The 27996-nt window shown below is 35.7% G+C and overlaps 3 protein-coding genes and 1 pseudogene across 6 annotated transcripts; 3 read left to right on the top strand and 1 right to left on the bottom strand.

Moving 5' to 3' along the window:
- Positions 1–6507: 6507 nt before the first annotated feature.
- LOC120142754 lies at positions 6508–8226 on the top strand. The gene is made up of 4 exons (XM_039157264.1): positions 6508–6639; positions 7053–7281; positions 7388–7451; positions 7740–8226. Exons 2-4 carry the CDS (start codon positions 7094–7096, stop codon positions 8019–8021), a joined length of 534 nt encoding a protein of 177 aa, XP_039013195.1. The 5' UTR covers positions 6508–6639; positions 7053–7093; the 3' UTR covers positions 8022–8226.
- Positions 8227–11751: 3525 nt separating this feature from the next.
- On the bottom strand, positions 11752–13154 carry LOC120142895. The gene is made up of 3 exons (XM_039157370.1): positions 12624–13154; positions 12172–12423; positions 11752–12066 (listed from the first exon to the last, which is right to left on the bottom strand). Exons 1-3 carry the CDS (start codon positions 13152–13154, stop codon positions 11752–11754), a joined length of 1098 nt encoding a protein of 365 aa, XP_039013301.1.
- An 8156-nt stretch (positions 13155–21310) lies between these two features.
- On the top strand, positions 21311–25991 carry LOC120142750 (chaperone protein dnaJ 16-like). 4 transcript variants are annotated; one of them, XM_039157261.1, is made up of 11 exons: positions 21311–21537; positions 21630–21772; positions 22796–22919; positions 23481–23563; positions 23665–23776; positions 23859–23963; positions 24678–24728; positions 24870–24959; positions 25060–25168; positions 25274–25557; positions 25639–25991. In XM_039157261.1, the coding sequence occupies exons 2-11, from the start codon at positions 21633–21635 to the stop codon at positions 25849–25851; spliced, it is 1311 nt and encodes a 436-aa protein (XP_039013192.1). In that variant the 5' UTR covers positions 21311–21537; positions 21630–21632; the 3' UTR covers positions 25852–25991. The 4 variants fall into 4 exon arrangements, with proteins under 4 accessions (XP_039013192.1, XP_039013193.1, XP_039013194.1 ...); XM_039157263.1 differs by lacking the exon at positions 21311–21537 and having other exon boundaries at positions 21559–21772; positions 25274–25422; positions 25504–25557; positions 25639–25990; XM_039157262.1 differs by lacking the exon at positions 21311–21537 and having other exon boundaries at positions 21558–21772; positions 24870–24950.
- A 651-nt stretch (positions 25992–26642) lies between these two features.
- LOC120142894 lies at positions 26643–27395 on the top strand (annotated as a pseudogene).
- The last annotated feature ends 601 nt before the right edge of the window (positions 27396–27996 follow it).

The following is a 27996-nucleotide window of genomic DNA, read 5'->3' as shown; positions in this document are numbered from 1 at the left end:
AAAGATAGAAAATTACACAGCGATTTATAGTGGTTCGACTTCTCAACCAAGTCTACATCCACTACCTTAGCTCCTCACCAAGGATTTTCCAACAAATTCACTAATTTTTTTTTCCTTTTTTCAAGGACAAAGAGATAACATTTACAAACTCCCTAGTTTTTCATAGGATAAACTAGAACATTTCCCATTTACAAAAGGATAAAAGAAGTAAACAAATAAACATCTCTAAGGTAGGTGTTTACAATAATTAAGCTCACAAGAACAAAAATATTTACAAGAGAAAGAAAAATAAGATTGAAAAACTCTTCTCTTGTGTTTGATTGCTTGGATAGGTGTTCTATGTATTCTTCAAGTGTCTTGAACATGTATTTATAAGTTGGAATGAGTTTGAAGTCGTATATAGCCGTTGGGAATTCATTTTCTGCAAAATAAAACTGCACAAATCAAGGTGTATCGGTACCCCTTCATAAAATTCAAATTTTATTATCGTTGGGCTGAAATTACTGTAGTAGTGTATCGGTACACTGTAGAGGTATCAATATACATTTAACATTCGATATTTTTGAGCATCGGTATTGTTCATTATTGTTCACACGGTATCAATACTATTAATACAGTACCGATACTATTCATACAATATAGTACTATTCATAAAAACATTTTTGTGCTCAATAGTCAATTCCAAATTAAATGGACTTTAAATTATTTTTATAAACTTTGAAAACTTTGAATAAATTCAATTCAAGTCCAAAAACATTTTGCCATAAATTGTTATATCAAAATATAGTTCAACATCTTGTGTCAAGGAGGTCATTGTACATGCGTGCTCTGCATTGAACCTTGTGACTTCCCAAAACATCTTCCGTTGTAGGTATGATACTTGTATCCTCCATTTACAACCAACATCATGGTGTATACACCTTACAAAATAAGTCTTTTGATCTGACTCCGCGACATAGAATTGAAGATGAGCTTTGATGTGATACTCATTGATTGCTAGTTGTGCCTCTTTTTTGTTTCGAACTGAGACCCAATAGCCAACTCAGATGATCGCTCGTCTGAAGAACCACACTGGGCAGCACATAACTTTGGCATATCAAATATTTCAGGATTCCACATAGCATCGTAGTTAATGTCATGCATTTCAACTGCATGATGATACCGATGCAAATCATGGTGAGATATTTCAGGTTGAGGGTTTGTCATTGCCCAAACATTTGGAGCATTCTGCAATCCTTGACATTGTGAAACATCTGCCTCCCATACATCAGCCTCAACATCCAAACCTTGTCCCTCTGAAGCAGCCTCAAAAAAATCGGACTCATCAACTAATGGTGTGTCGTCGTCGTCTACCAATGGAACAATATCTTCATCATCCTCGCTAAATTCATCAAGGCTTTCACTGAATCGTCTAACAAGGTTATCATCACCATAACTTGTATATGGTTGAGAGGGTCATGCTTCTTCTGTTCTTCGAGCTGGTACTAATGACGTTGGAATATCAGTTGTATTCGTGGTTTCGACGACATCTCCACCATATTATTATTTGATGATTAATGAAGTCCAACCATAACAACAACACATCGTCGTCATCATCAAGCTGAACTTTTCCATACGTCATTGGGTTTGAGGAGATCAGGTGTCGATAACTTAAACATGGAACATAAGCTCCAAGTTTTCTCTCAATTTTTTGCTTCATTTGGCGATGAGAAACATCTACAGGGAACATCATATTGACCATTCTGTCTGACTTAAACACAACACCAACATCAGTTTGTAGAATTTCGCCATTATAATGGACAACTGTGAAGAATTTGTTGCCCATTGTTTGGAATGTTTTGGTTAGATAAAAGGAGTTAATTGTGTAAGAGATTGAAGATGAAAGGAGTGTGTTATGTAAGAGATTGAAGATGATGTGCACAACTTAAAGAGAATACATATTTTTCCCCATTGGAACTCGTCACACCGGCGTGACGAGTTCCATTGAAAGTTTAAAAAAAATTCGACCGTTGAACAACGGTAAAAAAAGTCAAAATTATACCAGTTGGAACTCGTCACACCGACGTGACGAGTTCTATGAGCATTAAAATATTGTTTTTTAATTTTCTTTTAATAATTTTAGAAAAAATATTTTTTATTAGCGTGACGAGTCCCTCAAGATATATTAAATTTATTCCAGTTGTGGGCCCACTTGACATGGCCTATTAAAAAATTATATCCCATGGAACTCGTCACGCCGGCGTGACGAGTTCCATGGGGACTGTTGCAATTGTCGTAGATCCCAAATTAAAAGTTTGGGTGTTCTATTGGGCCAAATAATCCACCCGAGTAGATTATTTGCCCAATTTGGCCTATATCAACTAATGTTTCATAAATATAAAATAAAAATATGATAAATAAATTACTTTTTAAAATCATGACAAAAAAATTAAAAATTTGAAAATGGACTCAAAGCTTTAATTATTCAAGTACCCTTTACTTCGTCCTCTTTTCCTTTTTTTTAATTAATATATACTTTTTTTATTTTCTATTCTTAGCGGTTCTGTTGCCATGTCCCCCTACGACTTATGCTATTTTTATTAGTATTTTATTTTATTTTAGGGTAAAATACACAAATAGTACTGATTATTGGATATTAATTTATTAAGTAATCCGACTATTAAAAATTATAAAATAATCTTTTGATTATAAAATGTTGTTTTGTTAAGTCTTTTAACTATTAAAAGTTATAAATAGTCATTGACTATCTATTATGTTCCAAGCTCACCTTTTTATATTAAAAAAATTAACAATTGTCTAAGCTAGACGTTAACAAGATGACTGAGATATGATAGTCATTTGAGGTTATGAGATCATATTTTATTATATCACAATCAATATGTTAACGTTCAGCTCATAATACCATCATTTTTTTAATGAAACAAAATGAATAGTTAAATTGTCATTTTATAACTTTTAATAATCGAGGGGTGCAATAAAATAACATTTTATAGTCAAAGACTATTTGTAACTTTTAATAGTCAAAACTCCTAATAAAATAATATTATATAGTTGGTGGACCATTTGTGTACTTTACCCTTTATATTAGGCTTAATGCCAAAATAAATACCCAAACTATGTATTTTTTGCCAAATAGGTGCCTACATTCTTTTTGGCCCATCTGGGTGCCTAACGTTTCAAACGTTAACACTTTAGGTGTCTGGACCGTCAATGTCGTTAGTTTTTCCTTTAAGTGACACGTGTCACAACCTGAAAATTTTAAGAATTTATATAAAAGTAAAAAATAAAATTATATATTTTAAAAAAGAACACACATAAATTTTGAAATAATCCCTAAACTTTGAAAACCTTCATTTCAACCACTAAACCCACGCCAACCGTTGCCCTTTACTGTCAAAGAAACTCCACCCGACCTCCCCTCCCCCCGGTGACCAAAACCTCTATGAAGTCGTTACCGGTTTACGATAGATCAATGATAAATCGCGTTTTTAATCCCACATACCTTATTATGAAAGTCATGATATCATGCGATTCCGATGGTTAATCCGCTACAACTACAGTTACATGTAACTAGGATGATGAAAATGATTATATCGGCGGCGGTGGTCGTGGCCGGAGAGGACGACGATGGCTTATTGAGGTTAGAATTTGAGATTTTCGAGTTGTTTTGTAATATAAGAAAAGTTACATTTTTTTTATAAATATAATTATAAATACTCAGTTTTGTCTGAGATCTACTAGTGTTTTTTTTATCTTATTCTATTTTTATTTGATTACTTTCTTTAATTTAGTTCGAAAATAGTACGGTCAGATAATTAATTAGTATTATATATATATAGTAATATGATATAATATGTATGGAATATATATATATATATATATATATATACTATTGTATTATATATGTTTTGTTATAGGCGTATATATATGTGTGTGTGTGTTACGCATGTATTATGTGAGGTGCATATATATATATATATATATATATATATTAACAATTATCTAACTTTTATTCTATGTTTCTAGGTCCAATAAAAATCCACACTTCGCAGTTCAAAGTAAATCAAATTCAAAGATGATCCAAATAGCGGAGGCCCAAAGAGAAGAACAACCCACATGCTGAGCTTTGGGTGAAACCCTAGCCGCCGCTTCATCTTTGCCTTTAGATCTAGGTGACGATCAAACGGCCCCAATTGCTTCAGAACACTCTAGATGCTTTGGATGGTCAGATTTGGAGCGTGTGATGCACGCACGGTGCCCATGACTTGCCCAACTGTTCAACTACTTAGACGCCGGCACGTATGACGCACGCAAGGCTACTCAAGCAACTCCTCGCCTCGTATACTTCATTGTTCTTTTTTTCCCCTCTTCCATGCAAGGCTTAGCACTGTGAAAAAAGAAAGAAAGAAAGGAGCAACAGAGATCAGCATTTTTTAAGACGGTTTTTTTCAGATCTCTTAAAAGATATCTGACTTCCTTTGGTTATATAAAAAACCAGGGGGATGAAGGTTTTTTTTTTTAACTTTTTTTAGAGAAATATCGTAAGAGAGAAAGAAAAGAAAACGTGTTTAGAGAAATATTTTAAGGATTGAAAACATCACACCTAAAATTTGGAAACCAGAAAAACCATAAAAATTTGATCACAAATAAAATTTGGAAACAAGGGAAAAGATATTGTCTATTTAAATTCATAGAGAAAAAATCGTTAGAACTTATAAAAGGTCTAATCCCGACGTCTTTAAATAATCGAACATCATTCTTCTTTTTAAAATAATTGATATTTTTTAATTTAATTTGTTTTATTTTATTCTTGTTCATGCATGCATTCAAATTAATAATGAACTTTAGAATAAAATAATAATATTTTTTTATTTCGATTGGAGAAAGAATCGACTGCTTTAATGCATGAGAGGTCTTTTCTTCTTGATAGGAAATAATTAAATATTATTGTTTTTCGTCCTAAAATTCAAAGGTGTTATTTAAAGGGATCCTAAATTAAATTAAATTCAAACTTATAAATTTCATTGCAAAGACAACTAATTAATCGACTAGGTACCGATTTAGGACGTTGTGGGGGTGCCAACTCTTCCCCATGCGTAATCGATTCACGAACTCATTTTTTTTGAAACGTAGACCTAAAAATATCGTTTTGATAAAATTAAAATTATTAAAATGAAAACCATTTTGGGTGCCCAATCACACCATAATCGAAGATTGATGGCGACTCCTCAAATCGTTTTGTTGATTTTAAAAGGAAATACCAAATTAATAGAGATAATATTTTTTTTAAATCACACTTAATTAAAAATTAAATTTGTTTTTCAAGAAATAGTTTTCACAATAATAATATTTTTAAAAAAAATAAATCAAAATTATGGGGTTGTGAAACATGTCACTTAACGGGGAGAACTAATGATGTTGACGGCCCGGACACTTAAAATACTAATGTTTGTAACATTAAAAACCTAGATGTACAAAAATCAAATGTAGACACTTATTTGGCAAAAAAACCATAATTTAGGTACTTTTTGGGCATTAAGCCTTCATATTTATTAGCAATTTTCATGATTCTCGTCTCCGTCTAGGGATGGCAAACGGATACAGTTTCGTGGATTTCGCACCACATCTGCTCTAATTGGAGTGGGGATGCGTATAATTTTAGCGGGTAGTGGGCGGGTGTAGATTTATAAAGTGGTACCCGTCGTGGGTGATGGGCGGGTAATGGGTTTGAGACATTACCCGCCCCACATCCGCCCACCCAGCTAAATATCTATTAAATTTTGGACCATTATGAATTTAGGTGTAATTTTAGAGATTAATTTATAAATTTTAATATTGTATAATATATAACATATAATTTATCCAAATATTAAGGATATTTAGTCTTTAATCTGATCCTTAATTAGGAAAATATTCGGCTCTTTGATTAAACCCATAATCTTACTAACCAAGTCATTTTCCATGTTATTTAGCCCATGCTGCTCATCCAAACACAAATTAGTCGTACTATAAGCATTAACGTCAAAAGCATCAGTTTCCATGTTATTTAACCCCTCAAAACCCATATTAGGCGCATTATGAGCATTAACATCGAAAGCAACACAACAATCTAGCTCTACGACTACATGCTCCCTACAATCTGTCTCCATAACATTCGTAGAGCTACTCTTCTGATAAATTGAAGCATGCAATGCTACCTCATCACGAACTGTCTGGGAATCAACTCTAACATCCCATTAGTTTGCTGTCAGGCGGGTCTAGATGGATATGTCGCTAGTGGGTAGTGGGTGTGGGGATGGATTTAAAAATATACCCGCATGGATGGGTGTAGATTTAAAAATTTATACCTATCATGAGTGGAGGACGGGTGATGGATTAAAAAATATTATGTAGGTATAGAGATAGGTATATGCACCAGCCGCCCGTTTGCCATCCCTATCCCCGTCCCTCTTTCTCTTCTATAAATCGCACGCTACTTTTCCTTAACCATCTTTCTTTGTTTTCTCGCCTAATTTTTCTGTTCCATTTCTTTCTCTCTTTTTTCCCCCTCTGAGTTTTTCAATTTTTTATATCGTTCCTTGTTCATGCTTACTACCTACTCCGAGAGTTCTTCAAAGCTGCTGTACAGTTAAATCAAAGGTATTATTATGCTCTCTCTTTCTCTCCATCAGCTCTTGGCCTCTGTTTTGTTTAGTTCTGTTTTCCTCCATTTCTCATCTTCCAAACAACTCCTATTCAAGATTTCCTTTGTTTCTTCCTCGATATGAATCGCTCCCTTATGAAAACATGATTTTATAATGTTAGGCTGATTTTTCTCTCTACAAATAACTTCTCTACGCTCCGTTATTTTTTTGAGTCCAAATTGCAGTTAGATCTATTTATTTTAGTTTATTTTTATACTTTTTGTTGTTGTAGATCTAGAGATCTATAACTGATTTACAGTAATTGTGGAAATTTAATGTTAGAGAGAAAACCGTAACAAATCTACTGTTAAATTTTTTTTTGTCTCTATTGAAGGTGATTTTGATTAAGCTTATGTTTATGTTAAATAGGGATATCGATTGTTAATAGCTAAAAAAGTACCAAAAAAACGATGCAGCAGTGTGCGATCCAACAAAGCGCAACTGGAAGCAGCCGTGAGGATTTGCAGAGTTCCTTTCCGGTTCCCGTTATGGTTACGGATCGGAGAGAGACAATGGTCTGCCCGAAACCACGTCGTTTGGGTCTTTTAAACACTTCTTTCAACGACCACCCAATTAGGTCCCTCAGATGGCAAATTAGGTAATTTCCTCATACTTGTATGACCTTCAAATTTTAAACTCTTCTTTTTTTTCCTCCTATTTTTAATTAAAGAAATTGAAGCGGAACAATTCTTTTTTTTTTTCAGCCATCAAACAGAGCTTTGTGATTCCAAAGCAGGGAGTGGTATTCTGGATATGATTCTTACAAAGGTACGCTTCTTGCTTCTAGTTTATTTATTTATTATTAGTTAATAGTTAAATTTAGACGTATTTAGTTGTTTATTTTCAATGGACTTATTTCAAGAAAACAATAAACTATTCATAAATTATAAAATAAATAATATCAACTCTGTAACGATGGCGGTGCAGATCTTTTGTTTGTGGGGAACCATTTAAAATAAAACCGTTAGTTTCATGTGCCGACTACAGAATTTCTAGATCCAAATATTGTGCATGGTTGCTTTCATATATCTTCTGATTGATTCTGGAATTTAACAGGGTGGTTGTAGAGTGGAAGAGGTAGAGTCACCGCCTCCATTTTTTTGTGGATCGCCTCCGAGTAGAGTAGCTAACCCATTAATACAAGACGCTCGATTTGGGGATGAGGTCATCGCCCCACCGTCACCTACGTCCGGCTTTCCCTCGTCGTCTCCGCCATCATCTTCAAGGAAAGGAGGCTGCGTTCGAGCAAATTTCGGTAACAAACCGGCCGTGAGAGTCGAGGGGTTCGATTGCCTCAACAAGGATCGGCGAAATTGCAGCATCCCAGCGCTGGCTTAGAAGAAACCATCTCAAACAACTAGGGGTACATAGAACGAATAGAGAATTTTGAAGGTACTTTTGAGTGACTAAAAAGATGAGGAAAGAAACCGTAAAGGCAAAGGACCATGTAAACATGTGGTTAAAGAAAAGGGGTTTTTGGCATCTGATCAAAACGATGACGTATTGTAAGTATATTAGTTTCTTCAAAAGAAAAGAAATTTGTACAAAAAGGAAAGCAAGTTGGTAATCGAGTCATTCGTGTTAAATGGTCGATTGTGTATACAAAAAATAATTTTGTCGTTTGATTTCTCATCCGCCTTTTGTCTGTTAGTTTTGGGTGGAATCCCAGAAAGCATACATATGAAAAATGATCCTTATTATTTAAATAATATATTTGATAAAAAATTATTAAAAATATTATTTTTTATCGATTTTTTATTTTTTTTATTAATTTTGCTATTAATAAACGTTTTATCAAAAATATTAAAAAAATATTAATATTTTAAAAATAAATAATAATATTGTAAATAATATTTTATTAATTTTATAATTTAAATAATAATAAAATCGATAATATTTTTTTTACTGTATATTAAAGTTGTACTGTATAACTTCCTTACCCCCATTATATTTCTGTTTGCTTAAGAACCACGCCAAAATCCCTGATGTTGAAGTGGTTATTGTCAGTATTCTCTGGGAATTGGGACCAAACCACTTAACTAGTGTATGCTTTGTCAACGTGAATAAAGGTGGATTTTTCAAGTGAATGTCAAAGCTCTTATGATTGTTATTCCAAATCCCATAATCAATACTTCTCTGCAGTCCACTCACATTAAATTTGTTCAAATATTAAAACAGTTTCATCTTACTAGCAGTCCATGTGATTTTTTTTAATTTAACTGATTTCTTACTATATTGATTAATTATATATTTAAAATGCATAGAAAACAAATATATTAAGTCAATTGGTTGCATTATAACCTAACAATGCTTTTTCCCCAATCGGAGCACATTGTATTGGTTTGTATTCAATCTTCTAAACACTTACAATCAAATTACCTCAGTTATAAAGAGATAGTTGTTATCGTATTGAGTTTGACCGGTTCTATTTAAGAAGTAATAAACATAGAGAACAGACGGGATTATTTCCTAAAAATTTAAAATTATTATATATTTTATTAAAAAATTATTTTTATTTCTCTAAAATTTTATTAATTCAATTTTTTCCCTTCAAATTTTATAAATTTAAATTTATATCAACTTAAATCCTACATCTATTCCCGAGTTCAGGACTGAACTGTAGTTTTTGTCTGTCAGTAGAGTAAATCTTCGAACACTGTAAACAAAAGAGGACTCTGGCATGGCACGTGATGTCTACGAGACCAACTCACCCACAGAAGCTGCCGCTCTACTCCGGTTTCAAAAATGCACTCTTCTCGGTTTATCTCTCTCAACTCTCACCTATCAATGCATCATCTGATATTTCATTTCACCACCAGCAAAAATGAAGTGACAGTGTACTTGAAAATTTTAAATTTTTATAAATATTTCAAATATTTTTTTTAGTTTTTAATATTTTATAAATTTATTCTTTTAAAATATTTATTTTTATTTCTCAAGTCAGATTAAACGTTCTGTTTCGTTTCGAAAATATCCTGGCTTGAATTTTTTAAAGAAATTTGACGATTTAACACGCCAAATTATAAGCGTTTATTTGTGCAGATTAATTGTTTTACAGGTCGAACTTTGGGACGTGTTTGAAAAACTTTGATTCGCCTGGAGTCTAGGTTATGAACGTTTATATGTGTAGAATGATAGTATTGACACCTACAGAATTCTTACCAATCACGAGTCCTTATGCTTTGGTTAGAACCATCTCTCTCTTTCTAGCTAAAGCTTGGTTTATTGATCTTACATTCATTCATTGATAAGCGGATATGTCAGTTCATTTTATGGCGAAACTTAATACTCACTCGGATGGTTCTTCTTACGATGTTTTTTTTTTAATGGTAAAGGAGGCCGTAGCCATTACATCAACGTGTTAACCGCACATAAGGGGGACCAGAAACATCTCTATGTAGAAGGACTTCGAGGGGAGCCGAGGGTTGTACAAAAGTAATCCGGGAGCCATATGGAGAAGTACCCATCTTCGCAATGTAGTGGGCAGCAGCATTCGCCTCCCTATTAATCTTTTGAAATTCAACTTGAAATTCAACGTACCAAGCGCGATTGTAGAGGCTGACGATGGCACAAACGAGAGTGAAAGGGCTCGTCGAGGCAGGAGGGGAGAGGAGATGATAAACATCCATGCTATCGGTTTGCACAACGAGACGATCACAACCATAATGCCAGGCGGCTTGAAGTCCGTCAAGGATGGCCCAAAGCTCCGTCTCAAGAATCAAAGAGATGCCAATATCCCGACAAAAAGCTAAGAGACAATCACCAGAACTGTTACGAAGAAGACCGTCAATGGAACCTCGACCGGTGGACGTGGGATAGACATCATCCGTATTAAGACAAATCTAACACTCAGTAGGTGGAGACCATTGAATTTGTGAAATCGAACTTTGGTCTGCAGTCCCAGCGACGGAGAAAGTGCCAGAGTAAATTAAAGACCAGGTAAGACAGGAATAAAGGAGTGGAGAAGTCATCCAAAGTTCCTTGAAATATGGAAGTGTTCCGCGTTTCCATAGAAGCCAAATTAAACAAGCAAAATATATATTCCAAGTCCCATTTATCTCATGAACAAAGTAACGACTATGCAAGTTTTGAAGGAACCAAGTCCTTAAGGGGAGATCGAAAAAATAGGAATGTCGAACCTCAAAACCAAACTACTCCAGAAGTCGTGAATTCTCGGGCAGTCATGGAGGATGTGCAAGAGAGTTTTCGGCTGACAGCGACAAATAGGACACGATGGATCAGCAGCGAGCTAGCGAGAGCAGCATACATAATTGGTAAAGAGTTTATCTTGAATGGCGAGCCATAAAAAACCACGGATTCGCTATGGAATTGGCTGTTTCCAGACGGTCGATCAAACACTGCTCTTATCACCCCAATTACTGCAGTCTATAGTTTTGTAAGCAGACTTAGGATGTCTTCGATGAGGCCAGCATTGTGCAAGTCAGCTATAGCATAAAGAATGAGATCGTCAGCGAAAAACATGTGGGATATCGGGGTGCCATTCCTCACAAGTTTGAAAGCTAACCATTGATTAGAGTCAACGAGGAATGAGATATAATGGCTTAAACGCTCCATGGTCAGATTGAATAAATAAGGCGAAAGAGGATCACGTTGATGAATTCCTTTCCTTGGTCTGAAAGGACTGCTTAAGCCACCATTATATTGAATTTGGATTTTAGAAGAATAGTCACCCAACATTATAAGGCGAATTAAATCGCGAGGAGACCGGGCATCAAAAAGGGTGTCTTTGATAAAGTCCTATCAAAATCTATCAAAAGTTTTCTGTAGGTCAACCTTTACGGTCATCCAACCCGATTTACTTTTTTAAGATGCATGGAGTGAATAACCTCCTGATTTATAATTGTATTTTCAATGATACTCCGACCCTTAAGGAAGCTCGTCTGATGAGGTTCGATTAGACAGGGAAGGATGTTACTGAGCCGACGAACAATGACCTTGGAGATTAGCTTATATAAGACAGTACACAAGCTAATAGGATAAAAATCTGAGAAGGTCTAGGCTGCTGATCTTCGGAATAAAAATTAAAACTGTGCAGAGAATGAGGGGATCAATGTTGTTGTAAACAAAAGCATGTTCCAGAAGACTCCAAATAGAGTTCTTGACCACGTCCCAATTTTTTTTGAAAGAAATGGGCACGAAGGCCATCAATACTAGGGGCCTTGAGTGGAGCCAAGGAGAACAGGGCTTTCTTAATTTCCTTCTCTGAAGGAACGACTATAAGAGTAGGAGTTCGGAGATCAGTAATAATAGGGAAACCACCGGAGATGGGAAAGAAAATCAGGTTAGTGTTGGGTGATGCGAAAAGAGAGGAGAAGAAGCGAACGATTTCCTCTCTGAGCATAGTAGTATCGGAGCATCGATCCTGATCATTAATCCGTAAGCTGGCGATAAAATTTTGTCGCCGTCGAGAAGAAGCTTTAGCATAGAATAATTTTATGTTCCTGTCACCAAATTAAGCCCAATCAACCCTAGATTTCTGGATCCATAATTGTTCTTCTTGATCAAGAATGACTTCAAGCTCTTGAAGGAGTTTAGACTCCAAGTTGAGGAGATTGCGAGAGCGACGCAAACCCATACAATGTTGAACTCCTCTTAATCTTGCCATAAGAATTCTCTTATTCTTACCAATAACACCGAAAATGTTTTTATTCCAATCAGCAACCGCTTTGGAAAATTTGACAATTGCCTCAGAGATAGGCAATGATGAGTCCCAACAATCCTTCACAAGCCGATTAAAATCAATATGTGAGGCACAACTAGAGAGGTAGGGAAAGGGAGAGCTACACTAGTAGGAGAGGTCGAGGAGAGAGTCAGCAAGATAGGGCAATGGTCTGACTTCATACGAATCAGATGCTCCAACGAGGATAACAAAAAAACTTCAAACCATGTCACATTCCCCAGGCAGTGTTTTAGACGAACCGAGTAATATCCATTAAACCAAGTAAATCTCGGACCATGGTGACCAAGATCATGGAGGCCACAATCAAAAACCAAATCTTGGAAAGAGGCTTCTAGAGTGGAAGAAGAAGCATATCCAGAGCGGTCTTCAATAGATAAGGTAGCGTTAAAATCACCTACTAAAATCCACGGCTTAGTAACAAAATCAATAAGAGTTCTCATATAAAACCAACAATATTTTTGTTTAGATGCATTAGGGCTTGCATAGACAAAGATGGCCAGAAAAGAAGAACGACCATAACGCCTCTTATCTGTAACATGGCAGTGAAGAAACTGAAAGTGATAGGATGAGATATCAATGTGAATTGTATCATACCAACAAAGCCAAATACAATCGGCATAACCACCCGCTTCGATTCTGAATGAGTTGGGAAAATTCCAACCGTTAATCACGATCTCAGTATTAGCTCTGCTAATCCGAGTTTCGACCAGAACACAAATATCTGAATTATTGTCATGAAGGTATTGGCGCATGACACGGAGAAAATTCATGCTTTCATAACCCTGGGTGTTCCATAAAAATATAAATATAAAGGTAGTGACCATAGGCAAAGTTAGACGTCCATTTTTTCAGACTCATCGAAAACATTTTGGGAGACAATAGTCGGCACAGCGGGAGGACCTAAATGGGAAAGAGCGGCTATCTGCTGGTGAGGAGGGTCGGGAGGTTTCGAAGGTCTAGCAAGATCACCATGCAATGGAACAAGAAAGTGAGGTTCCATAACAGAGGGAAAAGTAGTGGCGGAAGCTAAAACTTTTGGAGTGTCATCTGGGGCTATCGAAACTGCATTGTGGGAGGAGGAGTCAAGTTGAGGAGGTTGTCCCTGTCTGCTATGAGATAAGGCGAGGGGGAAGGGACGACAGAGTTGAGGTTTCGAGTACCAATGATGGTGATCGAAGGTTTGCGGATCTGAATGGCGGCTTTGCCCTTGGCCTTGAGAATGTATGCATTACAATCATGGTTTTCTTTATTACATTCGGTGAGTTACGAGGTTTAGATGGAGGAGCACATGTATTTTGGTTGGCAATGGAAGGTGGGGTTGCAACTTGGGTAGCTGTATCTAGCTGGAGAATGGGAGCAACTGGATTAGGATCAGTTTCGACCTCCATTAAAGGGGCAAAACGGGAGGAGCTAGGAGCTACAGAAACTTTTTACGTGGTAGGCTGGTTTTCTTTACGTTGAACTTTACGCTACTTTTTCTCAAAAAGCATCCAATGACCATAGGGTTCTTGTGGAACAGGAGCGGGGGTTGGGGGCAGTGATGCATGTGCTGGTTATCAACTTGAGAAACTTCACTGGCTCTATTCGGGCAGAAGTCATTAAAATGCCCATATATTCCACAGTTGAAACAGACCAACGGGATCCCTTCGTGTTCAACAAATTGAATACGACCATTGATTTCGAGGTTGGAAATGATCAGCTTATTCAAGTTTAAAGTTACTGCCATCCGAGCAAAGTGCCCTCTTCTACCATTATTAGTTTGGTAGTGAATTTTTATTATGGAACCAAGTTTTTCGCTAATGGCCTGAATCAAACTCCTCTTGTACCAGGTAATGGGGATGCCGGGAAGCCTCACCCAAGCTATGATGCGGCTTGGATGAGATTGGGAGGGGTCAAAGTCAATAGAACAGGGTTCAACCGTAAGGTAGTGGCCGAAGATTACCCATGGTCCATCCGTTAAAGCAGATAAATAATCCAATCTCGCAGAAAATTTAACAAGAAAGTGATTGTTCTCCAATGTCGAGCAACTTGATAGGGTGGCTAGGTTTCCACATGGAGAGTAGCCGTTGTAGAGTGTGTTATAACCAATTCTTCGGCCAAGAATTTTGACGAGAATGGTTAGATCCATACTATTGATTGCAAGATTTTGAACCCTATCAGAAAAATTAATGAAAGGAATGCCATTAGACTCACCAACTTCGACATTATCATCAAATAAATCAATATCATCATCTTCCAACAAGAATAGTGCTTCAGCGTTAGCATCAGTATTGGATCTGATAACTTTATCTCGGAATGAGGAGTCAGTGCAATATGAGAAGTATTACAATCCATAGAGGATGTGAGAGGCGGAGTAGTATCGGGTAGAGCTTCATCGCGCCGGCGTTGGCGCTTGGAGGTTTTTTCATTGGCGGTGGCTTCAGGAGGGAGAATCATAGGTCTAGGGTTTTCTCTAAGTAGCTGAAAGATGGCATTCTTAATTTATTACATAAAGATATTTTTAATCCTCCAATAACATTTCTTAATTTATTACATAAAGATATTTTCGGAGCTCCTTATGTCCACCTAAAGGGATCTAATGTATTAACTATGGTCTATCTTTATTAATAAAAAGGCTTAATATCAAAATAAGTGCCCATGTTATACCCTAAAACTTAAATAGGTGCCTAAACTAATTTTCGTCCCATCCAGGTGCCTAACGTTACTACCATTATCCGTTTAGATGCCTAGGCTATCAACGACATTAATTTCTTCCATTAAGTGACATGTGTCACAATATGGTGATTTTGAAATTTATTTTTTAAAATAAAATATTAAAAAATTGTGATATTTATAAAAAAATAACTTTTCTTATATTATAAAACAACCCTAAAATCTCAAATCCTAACCTTAATCCACCGCCATCACTGCCTTTTAGAAATGACCACTGCCACCGACGTAGTCCCTGCCATCGTACGTCCTACTCATTCACCATCGTATTTTCCGTCGATTGGATATCGGAATCACGATTTTAATCTTAGGGTTCGAGCGGTCTAAAAAGTTGATTCGTCGTCAATAAGCCGTCGACCGCCCACGATTTCATAGGGGTTTTGGTCGTCGGGGGAGGGGAGGTCGGTGGAGTTTCGTCGACGGCAAAAGGTGACGGTCAGTGTGGGTTTAGGGGTTGAAATGAATGTTTTCAAAGTTTTGGGTTTATTTCAAAATTTGTATTTTCTTTTTTTTAAAATATATAATTTTATTTTTTTAATTTTAAATAAAATTTTAAAATTATCAAGTTGTGACACGTGTCATTTAACGGAGAAATTAACACCGTTATCAGCCCAGGCACCTAAACGCATAACGGTTGTAATGTTAGGCATCTAGATGAGACGAAAATTAGTTTAGACATCTATTTGAGTTTTAGGGTATAGTTTGGGCACTTATTTTGGTATTAAGCCAAAAAAACTAAGGGATTATAATTGAAGAAATTAAAATTTTAATAATATGAATAATATAACTTCTAAAGTTTAGGGGTATCTTCTGCTATTTTTCCAAAGAATGAGAGAAATTGACTATATTTTATTCAGATCAGACGTTCCATATTCCAATCAGATCAATGAAGTCTAATATTGCCACGAAACATAGGAAGTCAACCGCAGCGCCGTACCCCATGGACGACCTCCTTCCATTTCCCCCGTATTCTTCTTCGACACCAAGAAATCAAATTCCCCCTTTTTTATACCCTAAATTTTTTATGGATTTTTAAAACAGTGAATTTAAGATTACGTTTCCATCTGTTTCCTGGATTGAAGTTCACAATCTCTTAAAAATGGATAGTTAACGTTTCTTCATTGAGGTCTTTTAGGGTTCTTATTTTTCGAACTTTTAATTAGAGACGATTATAAGCACTGTTTATTCATTTTAGTGTATCCTTCTGAAGTAACAAAAGAGAGCCGATTAATCGATTTGTAACTCTTCCAGAGTTTCTTCACGGCAGAAGCACCGCGTGGCCGTGTCACTATCACTCTCGGACGTAGTGGCCAGGTATTTTGTTTTTGTTCATTTTTCCCCATTTCTTAGTAGTTACAGAGGTTAGTTTTTGTTTGGTTGCTGGTCAAATGTAGGAAACAAGCTTGAAATAAGCAGGAAATTTTCATATGAACGAGTTGCATTCAGTTCGACTTCGAACGATTTAGTTTAGCTTGGTCGGATTTCACTTATTTGTTTTTACAGAATTTAAGTCCCCCGCCCCCCTTTTTATAGAAAAGTTAGTGGTTCCTTTTTGTTTGTGTCTATTGGCTTGTTGTGAATCTGAACTTTATTGATTATGTTGCTCTAGGTTGTGAAGAGGTCGGGAGCTGCATCAGATGTTGATCTTTTTGATTCTCATCCTGTTGCTGGCTCTAAGCGTTCTGTAAGGGATAGGTTGGGAGGAAACGTAGATTGTTTCTTCGTTGAGTCAGCTAAACAGAAAAAGGTATACTTTTAAGAATTTTACTGCTGTTTTAGAAGCATTTCACAATCTTGCTTTTGAATGTCCATGTTTCTGCAATGGCTATTTAAGTAATCTTTTCTGTTTCCTAGTGGATGATGACCACAACAACGATTTTGCATGTGCATTACTCCTTGGTTATTAACTCCTTTATTTTAGGATTTTGTTTGATTTAATTAATAGTAATCTGTTGCTACAGGTTTTGATCTTGCGAGTGACTGTTATGTTGGACATATTATTTTTAACATCTTTCCTATAATTGGAGTTCAGGAATGCATAAGTTTCCATTTTTTAATGTTGGATATTTGTGTTTGGCAACAATACTTTATGAAAAATAGAGTTTTACTTGTAGCGGCATAGACCATGAGTGTTAATCCTTTGCCTTCTCTTCAGTGCTTACATTCTATGCAAGTAATTTTCTTATGTTGAGAAGTAATAGCAGAGTTTTGTCCTTTTTCAAGAGGATGATAGTTCCAATGATAGTTTTGGTACAAATTTGCCCTTCTGCGTTGCAAAATCTTTCTTTTTCTTTTTCTGAACTGATGTTAGATTACTAAAATTTCTTCATTTTGGGAAAAAAGATTTTCACATTCGTAAAGATGACCTCCGGTTAAACTCATGCAAAAAAATGTGTTTAGACGGGCTCAGAAGGACAATAACCAGAAGGGCATGGACCTTCGACAAAAGTTGTCAAGAATGGGACAGCCTCCACCTAACAGTTGAAGAACAAATTATCTTTTAGAAAATAAATATAATACTATCTTTTTAGGTATTAGACATACTCATGCTTGGTCGGATACCAAGAAGTTGTTGCTTCCTGTGGATGGTTGTTGGTCTGGTTACTTTTGGTTCTGAATAAGTAGCATAAGGCTGCTTTTAAGTTGTATGTTACTCGCCCAAGATAGTTTTATTAGAGTTTTGGAATTTGAAGTTGTAGGTGCTAATCTTCTCTATGAATTTTATTTTTTGCTTCTGGATATCAAATTTGGATCCTAAATGATTCCTGTCCTCTCTTGTCTCTGTATGAGCACATTTGCTTTCTCTGCTGACCCTTTTGCTGCTGTGATCATCAAGCGTATACTGTTACTTCCTTTACAGTTCATGCATAAGTTGCTAGTCATGTTGTGATCCCAAAAACCTCTTTCTGAAGTCATATGCATGCATTGATGTTTAAAGAACAGTGTTTAATTGAACTTTTTTACCTTTTCTTCTTTGGCTGGCTGCTTTATAGGTTGATGAACGACAAACTATTGAAGGCTTACTACATTCCCTGGGGCTAGGGAAGTATGCTATTTATTTCAAGGATGAGGAAGTAAGTAAGCTAGTTGTATGGTTAAGCTCAAAAGGTTCCCTTTTTTTAAGGAAAAAAAGGTGCTCATGAGAGGCAGTGTTATATCTCAATAGTAGTTTGTTGCTTTCTTTGTTTTCTTTGGTTATTCAAGTACTTCGGTAGTTTGTGCATTAGGAGTATTTGCTGGTTTTTTTTATTGAAATACAGCATCAATAGGGATTTTGGCTGCTCTTTATTTGTTTATTTATTTATTTGGGGGGGGGGGGTAACAATTCAAATGATATTGATAGGCCTTAAGATTAGTTATCAATTTGGATTTCTAAGGGCACCACATTGTTTTCACAGGACACATTTCTTGATAACCAAATAGGGGGATATGATGAAACAGTATATTATTGTAGCTTTCGATAATTGCCTTGTTGCTTGGACTTTGTGTTAGAAAGATGCAGGCATGAATCCGTCTCATTTGATTTTACTGATAAAATATTGAAATTTGCTCCGACTTGAGAAATGCTGTAGTTGTAAAATTTGGAATCCATCTTATAAAACAATGCTAAGCGTCTTCACGAAGCAATTGGTGGCTAATGTTTGGTAACGGACAGTACATAGCAGAAAATGGACGCTATTGCTAAGCTATTCTATCATGCAATTTTGAAGATTTACTCTGCTTTAAGTTATTGAACTATCATGGATGGATACTGTGACTTCGAATGGAGAATTGCTTGCTCGTTTTGTTTTATCCGTATCCTCCTTGCTTGGCTGATATGTAGTTTGGTATTTTACTCAGGTGGACATGCCTGCATTGAGACAGATGAGGGAAAACGACCTTAAAGAGCTGGGAATACCTATGGTATTTTACCCTTCTTTTGTCTATTTGATTGTTTATTATTTTTTTCCTGTTCTTTATGTTCATAATTCATGTGCTCGAGCCTAATAATCGATGAGCAAAATGTAATTTAAAGACATTAACCGCCGAAATCTATAAAACCAAGATGCGAAGTTGTCCCTAACGAATGAGGTTTGATTTGCGCTGCAGGGACCTAGGAAAAAGATTCTTCTTGCTCTCTTGCCTCGTTCCAAAAGGTAACAACAACCTTGATTATTATTCTCAGAATCCTAAGTATAACCAATGTATCTCTGCTTTGGGGGTTGGAAAGAAAATGGCCCATGAATCCAATCAGTTCGGGTGGCAAAGTTTCGAAACTCGAATACTGCCCATCATGATTAATAATACTAGAAGAAAGGATTCAAATCGGACATTATATGTTTTTAATTACAATTGTTATCGAAATTCAAATTAGTTGTCTTCTCCTTCACTATGTTGTTAGAAACTGTTGCATCTCAAATGTTCTGATTTGAAGAGCATGTGTTATCCCAAATATGTTTTGTTCCTATTGTACGAAATAATGGAAAATATTATTTCCCCTGAATCATATATTGAATCCGATTTGGTCTTTGGTTCCGAAGGATCGACCGACTGGACAGTTCCTATAAGATTTTATTCATGAACAAAATTTTATTTATTTCATCTATTTTATGTTTTATTGAATACGGAGAGAGATTTCAAAAGTTGTTTTACAAAGTCAAAAGCATAAATTCAAAAATCTAAACAAATTAGAACCCATCATGAAATAGGTAAAAGCTTGATCCCCTTGATAAAAATATATTGAAGCGTACAGGAGTTTAATGTAAGGTTAAGGAAAGGCGGTTAAGGAAAGGCACGATCGAAAATATTTTAAATAACATTACATTTTAGATTGCGTGTAATTGAAATTATTATGAAAAATATAACATTTTTTTGTTGCAATTTAAAATATTATGAATAAGGTTTGCATTTGATAAATATTAAGAAAAAATTATGTTTGTTTATAATATTTTTAGTCACGTTTTTTCTTAATCTTATATTAAGTTGTTTTTTCTTAATCTTATATTAAGTTGTTTTTTCTTAATCTTATATTAAGTTGATGTACAATAGAATTCTCTTAGAAACCACTTACAAAAAGTACCAAGAATCCACTTAGGGTGCGTTTGATTCATGGAATGTAAGATTACCGACGGAAATAAGATTACTGAGAATGTTGTATTTTGTGTTTGATTCGTTTAGTAAGAATTTAAGATTACAATGTTTGATTGAAGGAATAAAAGATTATTTGAATGTATATTTTACCAAATTGTCCTTATTATATATTTGTTTTTTAACAAGTTGAATTCTACTATAATTAATTTATATATATTTTTAAAAATTTTAAATTCATAAAATTTATATAATTTTTTTACAAAATTGAAAAGATAAATAGGTTTAATGAAAAAGTAAAATTTTATTTTAATCCTTGAACTTTATATAAAATTCTAATTATGGATTTGTTTTTGTAAATCTAAAATAGTTTAAGAATAAATTTGTAATTTAACCTTCGTAGAATTTTTTTTATTTAAAGACATAAGAAATATATTTTTGAAAAAAAAATTTAAGGGCATTTTAGTCCAAAACGCCATGAATGTAACAATACCTAAGGGAAAAGGATAACCACATTCCTGATAATATACCTCTAAAATACCACTATTGGGAATAACTTATTACCGGGGGCTAAGAATGTTTTCCAACCAAACGGGAGAATGACATTCCATTACCGGGACATTCCATTCTCCCGGTAATGTGAGATACCTTGAACCAAACGTCCACTCAAGGTACAACCTGTGACCAGCCGTCTAAGCAAAGTTCTAAAATACAAAACTTGCCATATGGAATGGATTTGGGAAATACGGGAAATGATCACGTTCGATATTCTTAATATACTGCAAAAAAAAAACGTTATCGATTTTATTATTATTTATTCGTAAAGCAATTTCTTTTACATTCACACTAGAAAATAGAAGGAAACCTACTACAACATTTAACTTTCTTATTTAATGGTCTCAATGCAAAAATAAAATTCAATAAAAAACACGTATTAATCTTTCAAAAATATTATTTTGCTAAGAGAAACTCAGTTGACACGTGCCAATGCAAGCAAATATTCGCTGTAGAGTCCAGTGCACAATGGCAACTGGCAGAGTGGCAGTGGCAGCGGCAGTGTTCAGATAACACACACAGCCACCCATCGGATTTGTTCTTCAAAAACATTTGAAACCATAACAGATAGAAAAAGTGTAAACTTTTCAAAATAAAATAACAAAAAAAGAGTTATTTATTCAGCATCCCCTCCTAGTTTTCGTCCTCTTTGTTTGTCTCTTTCTTCTCTCCAAAGCTCCAGCTTTCAGGTCCCATGGAGTCCCCTCTTTCTACCCTCTCTTCTCGATGTTTCCCTGTTTAAACCCCAGAAAGTTTCCTACTTTGTTTAGCTGGAAATACAAGGAAGTTAATTTTCATTCCGTTTTGGGAATTTAGTTGAAGGTTTTGGGTTTTCATTCTTTTTACTGGCAATACGTAAAGGAAGGGCAAAGTTTTAGTTTTTAAACTTTCTTTTTGTTTGGTGGGGTTCGTAGAAAATGCCGCCACATCGATCCAAGTCGGAAAAGAACGGCGGCATGACCGAGCATCTTCGTCGAGATCCTTATGAGGTGCTTGGGGTCTCCAAAAACTCAACGGATCAGGAAATTAAGAGCGCCTACCGAAAAATGGCTCTGAAGTATGTTCAATTTTCTTGCTTTTTTGAATTTTATTTTATTTAGTGGAAATGTTTTGAAATGTTCGAATTCTTGGTACTTTTTTTGTTCAAGTTTTTAATGATTACTTTAGATTAGAATACGTCAGGATACTGATTTGTTCTTAGTCATAATTATGGTTAATTATAAGCTAAACTCACGCATACTGGAGTATAGGTGGGAGAATAAGAATTTAGTACTTGTATTACGAAGGGAATTCCTACGATAACCAGAGATTTGTGAGTGATTGGCATTTGGTTTGACGATGGTTTGCCTTTCTATTTAGTGGAAATGTTTTGAAATGTTCGAATTCTTGGTACTTTTTTTGTTCAAGTTTTTAATGATTACTTTAGATGGTTTGCCTTTCTATTGATAGTTTCTAGGACACTCATTTTTCGACATAGAACTATAGCTGTGGACATGGAGGGATGCACGATCTTGTGATGGGGCGAATTTATAAAATTTTAGTGGACAGAAACAGATTATCAATAGAAAATGCAAAGAAAATATTTGAAATATATGGGGAATTTGAAATTTTTAGTGGACGACTGTCACCCCTCGGTCAATCAAGGACTGTGGAGGACTATGACAAGCTTCATATTTTTAATGTTGGTATTTTCCGGTTAGATAGCAAGTTTTGCTTAGGTCAGGTGGCCTATACATCCATGTGCGGCACAAGGATAGACGTTGAAAGCACAATAGAATTGGTTTTTAGTGACAGGTTCCATATCTCTAACACTGTGCAAACAACAGATAAAACTAACAGGAAAGTCCCCAAAGGATTATTTCCGACATGAGTCCAAAGAATGATTTGTTTCCCTGATGATACTCCTTTCGAGCTAGCTGCTATTATAAATGAAATATGTGGTTTGGGTTATGGGACATATATTGTACTGCATTGACTATTTTTCAGATAAGTGGTCATATGCCGTTCTGGTTGTACACTTAAAGTTGTGCTCTATCATGGTGGCTTAGCTATATAATTTATAAATGCTGTTCTGTTTCAGGCACCATCCTGATAAGAATGGAAATGATCCTGTTGCAGCTGATAAGTTCAAGGAGGTCACATTTTCTTATAATATCTTGTCTGATCCAGATAAAAGAAGCCAGTATGATGCCGCCGGTTTTGAGGTATGCTATACATGCATCTAATTTCTGAAGTTTTTTAAGCCTGATGTTTGTCTCTGATTTCTTACTGTTACATTCATTTATGTTATATTCGGTGGTGCCAAGAGCAAAAGGCACAATCTAGGCACTAGAGCCTTTTATACGAGCGAGGTGCAAGGCGTAAAAGAAACACCATCCTAAATGAAGTTGTGCACAATAGGTATAGGCGTGTATTTTTGTAGTCTGTTTGTGTATATAAAAAGAAAAGTTAAGATACATGCAAACTTTTCCCTTTCTTTTGTTGGCCAATTTGCATGATTTCCTTAAAGTCTCATCATCCCCTTTTTACTAGTGAAGATACATTTAATTAAAATAAAAATCAATTATTAAAGAAAACTTCAATCAAGTTGGCCGATTGACAGCATCGATGCACAACGCCTTAGTAACAATGGTTGCACGTGGAGGCTTTAAAGAATTCCTGTTCTTCCACTTTCACTCTTGTCAATGTTTCATCAAGGATTTCCGAACATGATTTTATTGATAAAGCTTGAAATTTAATCGATCATGATGTTTTTCTTTGAATAGGCTGTTGAAGCTGATAACCAAGAATTGGAGCTAGATCTTTCGAGTTTGGGGGCTGTGAACACCATGTTTGCTGCACTTTTTAGGTAACTTCTTGTTCTATTATATTAGTTAAAGTGTTCCATTGTTTCATTGCCTTTATGAATGCAATGCATTGGATATTATTTTAAGTGATTCCTATGAATAGTAAACTTGGTGTGCCAATTAAGACCACTGTATCCGCGACTGTTTTAGAGGAGGCACTTAATGGTGCAGTCACTATTCGCCCACTTTTGCTGGGGCAACCTATTTATAGGAAGGTGAGATAATTAAATTCATGTTCATTTATTGTACTTTTATTAATCATTTATGCAATCACTGAATTTGTTGCATGTTTAACAGGTTGAAAAACAATGTGCTCACTTCTACTCTGTTGCAGTAACAGAAGAAGAAGCAAGAGATGGGTTTGTTTGCCGAGTACAATCATCTGATAAAAGCAAGTTCAAGGTGGATAAACCATGACTACTTATGGATTCAACATTATCCTTTTTTCTTGTTCTTTTTTTTGTTTGGTTGGGGGGCGGAGTGTGGTGGGAGTCGTTTGGAGGTTGCATTGATAAAAACTGTGATTCATTTCATCTTATTGTACTAATGAAATAAAATTTGAACTGTGCGCCATTGCAAATTGTATGCGAGTGTGTGTGATATAAAAGGAAAAAGAAAAAAAAGAAAGAAAACCACCATCATCATGGGAGTATTATGTTGATTTAGGTTATAAGTATTCATTGAATCGAGAATCGTTGAAGCTATTAGTCTAAGTCACATAAAACTGATGCTGGAAGCTAGGGTTTTATCCCTTTTATTTTGTGCTTAGCTGTGTTACTGTGGATCGAGAGATGAACTTTGCAATAATTTTATTTTGTACTTATGATCTCATTTTTGGTGGTTATGACTTATGATATGTAGTCTAGGTCAAAGTTCTTGTGTTGTGCAGTTTTACCTTTTATTTTGATTCGAATATCCTTGCAACATGTTTTGCTCCCTATGGAAGCTTAGAACTAAAACTTCCATAAAGATTCATGGTCAAGTCTCCTTCGGAAATACTAATTATCTGGTTTTCATGGCGACTCAAAATAATAATAAAAAAATATTATGATCTCTTAGTCTTTCCTGGTGCATCAATAATTACTCATTTTCCCCTCCATTTGTTATTGATTGCAGTTATTGTATTTTGATCTAGAAGAGAATGGTGGATTGAGCCTTGCACTGCAGGTAATGAACTCCTTTCCTTCCGCTTTTCGCTTATCATAATTACGTCTGTTAGCCTCCACATCAAAAGCTCCTCCATTGTTAATCCTAGTCCATTGCACGTGTTGAAAAGCTACTTTTGTTTCTTTTTGGTGACTGGTGTAGGAGGATAGTGCCAAGACAGGAAAAGTTACGGCTGCTGGAATGTATTTTCTTGGCTTCCCTGTCTATTGCCTGGATCAAACAGTAAATTCAGTGAGTTACCATTTATGAATACGTCGTAGTTGTGCTAAACATTGAAATTGATGTTTGATTTTGTTGCTTTTCTTCTGGTTCTGGAAACGCGTCACTGCAGGTAGCTGCCGCAAAGGATCCGGATGCAGCTTTCTTCAAAAAGTTGGATGGATTTCAACAGTGTGAAGTAACTGAATTAAAACCAGGCACACATGTATTTGCTGTCTATGGTTTGCTCTTTAATCTATACGTCTCGCTGAGGTCTTGTGCCTATTGGTATATAATGCATGGATTAATCTCGCTACGATTTTAATATTTTGGCACGTAACTTGTAGGTGACAACTTTTTCAAAAGTGTAAGTTACACAATAGAAGCTATTTGTGCAGCCCCTTTCATAGAGGAAAAAGAAAACCTTAGAGCGGTGGAAGCAGAGATTCTGTCCAAACGAGCGGAACTGTCGAAGTTCGAAACCGACTACAGAGAAGTATTTACTTCCGCAAATACAATGTTTATGCCCGTGTTAAACCCTTTTTCTCTTGTTGACATTCACGTAAATTGCTGGCAGGTCCTCGCACAATTTACTGAAATGACGAGCAGATACGCGAACGAAATGCAAGAGGTGAGATTCGACGTGCGGAGCTTGAGTGTCTAAGCAAACGGATACATTTCTTGATTACATCCTATATGCTGGGTCTTTCAGATCGATGAGCTTCTCAAACAAAGGAACGAGATTCATGCCTCGTACACAACGGTTCCACTAATTAAGCGGAGTTCGAGTAGGAACAAGAGTAAGGCTGCCTCCGAAGAGGCCAAAGAAGACGGCGAAGTAAGAGACCCTAAACATTCCACGAGGGATAGAACTAAGAAGAAGAAATGGTATAACATAAAAGTAGATGGGGGAAAGCCATGCTGAACAGGTAAAGTACGGTGTTTCGTTTTCTAGGAAGATACCCTCCAATTCGAATGAACGATAACGAATAACCGTTGCTTGAATCCTGTTGAATATCGTAGCAGGTTATAAAGTTGGCAACTTTGGGGTCTGAAAAAATTTACTTGTATGGGAAATCTTAAAAAAAATTAAAACTTTTAAATTTCTAATTTCAAATCTTCTATTTTTATCTGCCATCATCGATCAACTCTATTACTGAATGGTCATCCATCCATATCCATACGTTACCGTTCATCTAATGATCGATTATTGTCCTTATCATTATTAATATGAAATATAGTAATTTACATGAGAGCTTCACCAAAACGTCCGGTGACAGTAAGTATAATTTACCCAAAACTAAAAAATCAATGTACCTTTCCCAGAACTAGTAAAGATGCCGTTTGTATTTTGAAAAGACAGATCTTTTGAGCTGTTTTCATCTGCCGCCGGTTCGGGAGCCGTGTCGGATTTGACGGCGCGTTTCCCAATTGACCTCCGGTCAGTTTCCCTGTCCATTCATAACACCATTGATTTGCACATTTCTCCAGATTTTTTTAGCACCAGAAAACGGCAGAGCGCAGGGTAGTGGATTTTGGAATCCCAGCAACTAACAAGTCTCTGTCTCCCGCTGTAATAAAAAATTAGATTGCGGATTTATTAGACAGAGAAAGATTTGATTTTGAGAGAGAAACAAAAACACAAAATTTTAACTAAGAAAAACGAAATTGAAATCTAAAGACGAACATTACAGCGTATAAAACCCAGTGTTGGGTATTTTTTGCCTTGAGATGGCGGTGAGGGCGGAGGAGAAGGGTGGAGGAATACACGTCCTCGCCGTCGATGATAGCCTCGTTGACCGGAAAGTAATTGGAAGTTTGCTAAAAATTACTTCTTGTAAAGGTCGGTCATTATGGTTCCGTTATTTTTTTGTCACTCCATAAATTACTCAGGCTAAAAATCACTACTTGGATTATTGCAGTGACGGCAGTGGATAGCGGACGAAGAGCTCTGCAATTTCTGGGATTGGATGATGAGAAAGAAGCTAATGGATTTGATGTGAGTATACCTGAAATTTCATCGGTATTCTAAATATATGATTTTTCAGCTTTGGTTTCTGTTTTTTTCAGGGTTTAAAGGTTGATCTGATCATCACAGATTATTGCATGCCTGGAATGACCGGCTACGAATTGCTCAAGAAAGTTGAGGTTCGAAAAAATATATTAAATTTGACGAATTCACCTGCAGAAACTTTGCACTTTTGCAGCGCTCATCTGAATGAATGTTGTTTTGATTCGAACAGGAATCCTCTGTTTTCAGAGAAATCGCAGTTGTAATCATGTCGTTGGAGAACATTATCTTAGAGGAAGGGGCGGAGCATTTCATAGTGAAACCGGTGAAATTATCAGATGTTGAACGAACAATCGATTTACTTGACGGTAGATTTCGGAGAGGGAGAAGGAAGAGGAATCGACAAGAGAAAGCTAAGAGACGACGGCGATGATCGATCTCCATCGTCTCCGCCGTCCATATGGTCGTCATCATCATCGTGTTCTCCATCAACACTGGACTCTCCCACCAGACGTCTCAAAATGACAAGCTTTGAAGAGCATAATTTTTACTAATGAAAATTGAAACTTTCTCCTCTTGCAGTTCTCCGTTGATCTTCTGACGCTTTTGTTGCGCTTTGCTACCCAATCAAAATTTTCTCCTTAGCTATTCCTGTGATTTATTCTGTTAATTCATTAACTGAATCTGAATATAAAATTTAGGCGCTGTTTGATTAAATCAAAATGATTAATCGTTAAATGATTTAATTACTTTAATGATTTAATGGATTCAATGAGCTGAATGATTCAATGAGTTGAATGATTCAAAGGTTCTGTATGAATTAATTTTGAATGTGACATGTTATTTGATAATGATTACAAATCATTCAGAATGTATTTTAATGTTGAATCATTCATCAGTATTGTGCTAAATTATTCAACATAATCTTTATTCAGATGTGAGAATCAAACACCCTTAATGTTGAATTTAATGCTAAACGATTTAACATTCAACGTTGAATAATTTTATTCAGCAGTAAACAAACAACCTCTTAATTTGATAAAAAATAATTTTACTTTT

The sequence above is a fragment of the Hibiscus syriacus genome, unplaced genomic scaffold, assembly GCF_006381635.1.
Source record: "Hibiscus syriacus cultivar Baekdansim isolate YM2019G1 unplaced genomic scaffold, ASM638163v2 tig00110831_pilon, whole genome shotgun sequence".
Taxonomy (NCBI): domain Eukaryota; kingdom Viridiplantae; phylum Streptophyta; class Magnoliopsida; order Malvales; family Malvaceae; genus Hibiscus; species Hibiscus syriacus.
This window is presented reverse-complemented; position numbering and strand designations above follow the sequence as displayed.

Coding starts and splice junctions, on each gene's coding strand:
- LOC120142895 (XM_039157370.1), bottom strand. CDS start 13,154: ATGAATTTTCTCCGTGTCATGCGCCAATACCTTCATGACAATAATTCA. Junction 12,424..12,623: donor GGTTTAATGGATATTACTCG/GTTCGTCTAAAA, acceptor CGGCTTGTGAAG/GATTGTTGGGACTCATCATT. Junction 12,067..12,171: donor TATGGATCCAGAAATCTAGG/GTTGATTGGGCT, acceptor ATTAATGATCAG/GATCGATGCTCCGATACTAC.
- LOC120142754 (XM_039157264.1), top strand. CDS start 7,094: ATGCAGCAGTGTGCGATCCAACAAAGCGCAACTGGAAGCAGCCGTGAG. Junction 7,282..7,387: donor TCCCTCAGATGGCAAATTAG/GTAATTTCCTCA, acceptor TTTTTTTTTCAG/CCATCAAACAGAGCTTTGTG. Junction 7,452..7,739: donor TGGATATGATTCTTACAAAG/GTACGCTTCTTG, acceptor GGAATTTAACAG/GGTGGTTGTAGAGTGGAAGA.
- LOC120142750 (XM_039157261.1), top strand. CDS start 21,633: ATGCCGCCACATCGATCCAAGTCGGAAAAGAACGGCGGCATGACCGAG. Junction 22,920..23,480: donor ATGATGCCGCCGGTTTTGAG/GTATGCTATACA, acceptor TTCTTTGAATAG/GCTGTTGAAGCTGATAACCA. Junction 25,558..25,638: donor ACGCGAACGAAATGCAAGAG/GTGAGATTCGAC, acceptor TGGGTCTTTCAG/ATCGATGAGCTTCTCAAACA.